The sequence below is a fragment of the Myotis myotis genome, unplaced genomic scaffold, assembly GCF_014108235.1.
Source record: "Myotis myotis isolate mMyoMyo1 unplaced genomic scaffold, mMyoMyo1.p scaffold_m19_p_23, whole genome shotgun sequence".
In the NCBI taxonomy this organism is placed as follows: Eukaryota; Metazoa; Chordata; class Mammalia; order Chiroptera; family Vespertilionidae; genus Myotis; species Myotis myotis.
In genome coordinates, this window is record NW_023416328.1 from 679,878 (window position 1) to 686,521 (window position 6,644).

General features: G+C 48.0%; 1 protein-coding gene across 3 annotated transcripts; it reads right to left on the reverse strand.

Annotated features, from left to right (window-relative positions):
• Positions 1-1,214: 1,214 nt before the first annotated feature.
• Positions 1,215-6,632, reverse strand: NGRN (neugrin, neurite outgrowth associated). Of its 3 annotated transcripts, XM_036355650.1 has the most exons (3): positions 6,434-6,632; positions 5,962-6,072; positions 1,215-2,287 (listed from the first exon to the last, which is right to left on the reverse strand). In XM_036355650.1, exons 1-3 carry the CDS (start codon positions 6,595-6,597, stop codon positions 1,693-1,695), a joined length of 870 nt encoding a protein of 289 aa, XP_036211543.1. In that variant the 5' UTR covers positions 6,598-6,632; the 3' UTR covers positions 1,215-1,692. The 3 variants fall into 3 exon arrangements, 2 of the variants coding, with proteins under 2 accessions (XP_036211543.1, XP_036211544.1); XM_036355651.1 differs by lacking the exon at positions 5,962-6,072; XR_004975176.1 differs by lacking the exon at positions 1,215-2,287 and adding an exon at positions 2,294-2,453 and having other exon boundaries at positions 5,962-6,576.
• Positions 6,633-6,644: the final 12 nt, after the last annotated feature.

The following is a 6,644-nucleotide window of genomic DNA, read 5'->3' on the forward strand; positions in this document are numbered from 1 at the left end:
CTCATTTCATATTAGTGTTTTACAAAGTATCATACTTCAAAAAGATATTAGTTTGTAAGAACATATAACTTCAAAATGCAATGGGTAATTTTAAAGCATGCCTTTAACATTTATGTAAAACGTTTTTTGTACTCGTTCAATAGAAATTTATCTGGCCACTGGGTAAAGCTAGCAATAAAACTATTGGTCCGCAATGTGTTGTTCTAATAATGGCTTATGTATCTTTGTTAAAAAGGAGTCCTTATGCCCAGCTGGACTGGCTCAGTGGTTGAGCATTAACCTATGAACCAGGTCATGGTTCAGTTCCCAGTCAGGGCATATGCCCGGGTTGATGGCTCGATCCCATGTGGGGCATGCAAAAGGCAGCTGATGGTGCAGAAGGCAGTTGATCGATGATTCTTGCATCCTTGATGTATCTCTCTCTCCACCTCTCAAATCAATAAAAAAATATTTTTAAGAGTCCTATGTCTTGCCAAAACCGGTTTGGCTCAGTGGATAGAGCGTCGGCCTGCGCACTGAAAGGTCCCAGGTTCGATTCCGGTCAAGGGCATGTACCTGGGTTGCAGGCACATCCCCAGTAGGAGATGTGCAGGAGGCGGCTGATCGATGTTTCTCTCCCATCGATGTTTCTAACTCTCTATCCATCTCCCTTCCTCTCTGTAAAAAATCAATAAAATATATTAAAAAAAAAAAAGAGTCCTATGTCTTTGAGATACATATTTAAGTACTTATAAATGAAATAAGATGTCTGGGGGGAATGTGGGGCAAATATGGGATAATGAAAAGATTGGCCATTTGTTAAATGTAATGTCGTGTGATGAGTACACAGTTCACTGCATTACAATATTCTTCCTACTTTCATAGGTTTGAAAAATTCTGTAAGATTAGGCAAAACTTTTGTGCTCAGAGGTTCAAGAACTCGTCTAGAATTTTATACCGAATTTCCCTCACGCCTCCCTTGCACTGAATCTCAGCTGCTGAGGTGAAGGCTACCCTGAACAGACCACATATGCCCCGCCATAGATCAAGGACTTAAGTCCCTTCTGTTGTCTAATTTGCCAGGCTCTTGAGCTTCAACCTAAGGTCTCTGCTGGAGATTCCTTTGGCCTTATCTTCCTCCCAATGTTTAACGACAACGGAGCCTTTGCCTCACCCCTTCCCTTACTCTTTGATTCACAGGTAAACCCTCCCACCCCACAGAGCACCAATCAACAGACGGCTACATTTCACTTTATTTTGCACAAAACGGATACAAGCAATTGACTAAGCAGCTCCAGAACTGTTAGTGTTCCTTAATCAAGAAGTAAATGATGTCAGAAGGAAAACTTTTCAATTCCTCCCAAACACATCTTGCAAATACAACGAACTCTTAACACATGCGACACAGGCTGATTTTGACACAGAGAAAGCCTCAGCCAGAAGGGTTAGTACTGAACACCCACATGGGTCAGACCAGGAGCCACGCTCCAGGAGCTAGCTAGACTATACCTAGTCGGTTATTCACGCTGCCCGCATATACATCTGCCCTGTGAAGTTCACTGTCCCTTGTCAGACTGGAATCCAAACAGCTCCTTCCATTTCCAGGCTCATCACTTCCAAGGCGGATAATCCACACACAGAAATCCAGGCAGCTCAAATATACTACTCCCTCAGCTGTGTTTTACGTGACATCTCCCCAAGCCAGGCTCCAGTTCAAATTCTGTACAGGAAGTTCCCATTGTCGTCAAAGAACTCTCGCCCCCTCTGCACGACCTTGCTGCTGAAGTTCTGGTCACCCAGTCCTCTTGCCCTCAACTCTTCCAGCTTCCGCGCACTTGGCAGTCCATCACTGCCAATGCCTCTGGTGCCCTCACCGTCGCTGGTGGGGAACTTCTGCAGCTCGCTCTGATGACCTTGGGCTGCAGCAACAGGCACAAAGCTTTCCTTCTCCAGGCTCTGGGCTCCTTTACTCCTTCCCTTCTGTCTCCTCGGAGTGTTTGTACTCTGAGTGTTCGGTTCTATCACCTTCAAAGCTGTGCTGTGACCTTGGCCTTGGGATGAGGCTTCACCCCCTGACACGGGGTGGCCTGCAGAAAGCAGCTTCCAGGTCTCCCCAGGGCCTGGAAGCTGGCGCAGCGAGGGGGCAAGCCCAGCTTTCTTCAGGACTTTTTGATCCTGCTTCAGCTTCTTCTCCAATGTGGGTACAAACTTGCTTTTTAAAACCCTTCTGATCACATCGGTGCTAACAGCAAAGCCTTCAGCCAATCTGGGAACGGGCCAGGACTCTGGAAATTCTTCATGTAAATACCTATAGGAAAACGAAGCAGTTTTCAAGTTGTCAAAAAGCATCCTATCAGAATAGCTAACTGATATGAGTGATAAATACGTGAGGAGAAGAGGTACAAACACAGGCTGTTTCACTCCTGTGTGCTAACACCAACACCCGGCCACTCTAAGTCCACAGCAGAGCTGGTCTGAAAGGATGAAAAGGAATAATAAGCTGACCGAGGGGAAGAGAAGAGATCAGAAGTACTGACGGTACAGTGAGCACATGAAATGCAGAGAACATCATGTTCATGGGGAATAGCTCAACTTGGCGGACAGCACAGGCAGGAGCAAAATCATGCCGTACTTAGGAGTCTGGAGTTTACCCCAATCCACAGCAAACCAAGGAAGGCTTTTAGTCAGGGGAATGCCATGAGCAAATTTCATTCTGAAGCTCAATCCAGTGGTAGTTTTTCAGCAGCAAGACTAGAGGCAAGAGGCTATCAGAATAATCCAGGTAGTATGAACAGGCGGTGGCAATGAGAGCAGGAAAAGGAAGACTTCAGAAATGCTCAGGAAGGCCAAGTGGTAAACTTGGTTAAGGGACTAAATATTGGAGGAGGAAGCAGATTCAGGATTTTAGCTTGGGTGATTGGTGGGATTATAGCAAAAACAGGAGAATTAAACTGTCAGGGAACAATGACAAATTCTATTTTATACATGTTGAGTCTCAGGAGCCTGTGTGACACCCAGAGGTATGTAGTGCACAGTTGATATGCACAGAGTTCAGAAGAAAAACATGGGCTGAAAATGATGGCTTGAACAGCAAAGGCTGTTGAAGGCATGTGAGTGGCTGCCATTAGGCAGGGAAGTAGGCGGAGTGAGGTAAGTGACTGAGAAGACAATTCTACAAAACAGCAATACTTAAGAAACAGGAGGAAGAGAGGGGTGTTCAGGAAGGAAACAAAAGCAGCCCTAGAAACAGAAGTGAGGAGTAACTGGGTCAAGGGAGAAGAGAATTTTCTGAAAGCAAACCACAAGGTCCAATGCTGCAGAACTGTTAGGGAGCCTAAAGACTAGAAGATCAGTTATGCCTAGGAATGTAAAAAACGTCACTGATAGATTTGTGGAGAATGGTTTCATAGACCAAAAAAAAAAAGCAACAACAAAGACAGGCAGCCTACTGTGAACAAAATAAAGAACTTAAGCCCTAACCGGTTTGGCTCAGTGGATAGAGCGTTGGCCTGCGGACTGAAGGGTCCCAGGTTTGATTCCGGTCAGGGGCATGTACCTTAGTTTCGGGCACATCCCCAGTGGGGAGTGTGCAGGAGGCAGCTGATCGATGTTTCTCTCTCATCGATGTTTCTAACTCTCTCTCTCTCTCCCTTCCTCTCTGTATAAAATCAATAAAATATATTAAAAAAAAAAAAAGAACTTAAAATGACAGATGTCGGTTCCTGAGGAATTAGGGAGGGATAGGACCTAGCGCACACAGAAGACTGGTCCTAGACGAGTGAAGGGCTAGGGTTTCCTCCGAGACGTAAATAGTGCAGGACTGAGATGGAAAACAAGAGGGAAGACCAAGAAGCTTTACTGGACACCTACTTAACAGCCTGTTTTTTCTTTGGCGTAAAAGGACATTTACAGATCACATTTATAGGTCTGACAGGTGGGAAGTTTTGAAGAAGCTGTTGTTCGACAGAGGAGGAAGCCAATGCAAGAGGCACTACAGGCCCACAGTCTTCCTCTTCCTTTTTTGTTAATCCTCACCTGAGGATATTTGTCCATTGACTTTTAGAGAGAGTGGAAGACAGAGGAAAAGACAGAAATACAAAGAGATAAACACATTGAATAGTTGCCCCCTGCACGCTCCCTGGCCAGGGCCCCAGCAGGGAGCCTGCAACCCAGCTACGTGCCCTTGACCGGAATCAAACCGTCCTGGGACCCCTTGGTCCACAGGCCGATGCTCAATCCGCTGACCCAAATGGGGCCACAAAGTCTTCTTGATCGGCTCTCCAGGGTCTTTATTCTAAGTCTCAATTTCAGAGTCATTCTGATGGAAATGAAAAATGGCACGTAACTCACGGAGAGCTATTTAGCAATATTTATCAAAATGCACAATCTATCTGCCCTTGGGCCTAGCACCCCTACTTTCGGGAATGTATAAACAACTACGCCTGGTAGATATCCATACTAATAAAAGGATAAGTAGTTGTCACGCCCTCACACGTGAGGCCCTCACGAAGTCACAGATGGTTGCGTGCACAACGGAGGCGGGGCCTCGGTGGCCGCTCCACACTTCCACGCGGGCTCCCATGGCCAGCACATCCGCCGCAGAGGTGGGACCCCGGCTCAGGCCTACCTCTAAGGGGCAATCCATCAGGGAGCCCCGGATGGGTGGGCAGGGCCTACGTCTTTGGGGTGATGGATCGTGGGGCTGCCACACTGTGCGAGGGCACAGGCCAGGCTGGGGGACCCCACCCCCACCCCCCAGTGCACGAATTTCGTGCACTGGGCCTCTATTATGGTATTATAATGGGTGCACAGTTAGGCACTAGAGCACCATCTGTGATAGCAAGTGAGTGGCAACAACCCAGGAGCCATCATAAAAGACTGACTAATAAACTATGACTAACTATGACTTCCACAAAACTCTTCTGAAGCGGAAAGATGTTAAATGAAAAAAAGTACAGGTAGTATGTGTATTTAGAGTCGTCTACTGTCATATTAAGGTGAAAACAAACACCTATATTCATAATCGCTATGTGCAGATATAGCAAAAGGCCCCCAGAAAACTATTCAAAACAGCACCCACAGGAGCCTGGCTGGGGTTAATACTTCTCAGTATGTAAACCACATTATTCTGTTCTAATTTCAAACCACGTCATCTATTCGAAACAAAACAAAAAACTTTAAAATTTAAGAAAGGGCTCTAACCAGTTTGGCTCAATGGACAGAGCATCGGCCTGCGGACTCAAGGGTCCCAGGTTCGATTCCGGTCAGGGGCATGTACCTTGGTTGCAGGCACATCCCCAGTAGGGAGTGTGCAGGAGGCAGCTGATTAATGTTTCTAACTCTCTATTCCTCTCCCTTCCTCTCTGTAAGAAATCAATAAAATATATTTTAAAAAAATTAAAAATAAAATAAAATTTAAGAAAGGATCTCTCTAAAGATTTTCTAAAAAAAAAAGAGAGAAAATAATTCTAGATTAAGGGTTCTCTCCCCAGAAAAATGCGCACAACCACGGAAGCTCTCATCCCTGGATCTTAGGTGAGGAACGTCCTGATTTCCTATTTGGGGTTTAAATGTCGTGATGTCTGCAAACGCCTATGCGAAAGATTTCAGCAAAATACACCAACTGTGTCACAATGTTAAAAGCTATTCAATCAAGATGACGGGATTATGGAAGCTCGTTATATGGTCTTAAAGAAAACTTAAGTAATAAGTTTGGCTTAGTGGCTAGAGCATCCTATGCGGAATGAAGGGTCCCGGGTTCGATTCCAGTCAAGGGCATGTACCTCGGTTGCGGGCACATCCCCAGTGGGGGGCGTGCAGGAGGCGGCTGATCCATGTTTCTCTCTCGTGTTTCTAACTCTCTATCCCTCTCCCTTCTTCTCTGTAAAAAATCAATAAAGTATATTTAAAAAAATAAATAAGTAAAAGGAAATACAAAAACAGTATCGTGGGCCCCAGTACCCTTCACCCCAGGAATCTCACCGGATCTGCTCCATGGCTTCCCTGGTCAGGGTCCGGGGCGGGGCCCCTCGCGGCTCCATTTGCCTCCGAATTTTCTGGAACAGGATGGCCTTTTTCTGTCGTTTCAGGGCGCTGGGGGAGAGAACCAATGGCAGAAGCCGTGCGTGGGAGCAACATGGGTGGCTGCAGCGTCTCGGGCTACATCAGGGCGCGCCCAGCCCTCGTCTCTTTGTTCGCTGCCCCGGAAATCTAACACCTACGGCAGCAGCCCCCGGGCAGGGCGAACTCGCTACGCGGGCGACGAAATACGTCACTGGGGAAGGGACCCGTGGCCCCGAAGGAGCTGAACACCGGCCCCTGCGCCTCTGAGGAGGGAAGAAGCAAGGACCGCTGCGAACGCGGCGGCGGGACGCCCGGCGCCGAGGGGGCGCGGCCTGCAGCGCCGGGGCGCGAGGCCCTGCTTCAGGCTGAGGGCCCGGGAAGGAGCCGGTACCTCTCCACCTCCTGCAGCTCCCGTTCCTCTGGTTCCCAGTCGGAATCGGGGTCCGGCTCGCGGCCGGTAGATCCCGGGCCTGCCACCCCCTGGGTCGCGAATCCACAGCGAGCGACGACGGCACGGACGCGCGCCCCGAGCAGGAGACTTAGAGCACCCGCCATGTTGATCGGACTGCTTGCAGCCTGAAACGCAGCAACACCGGAAGCCG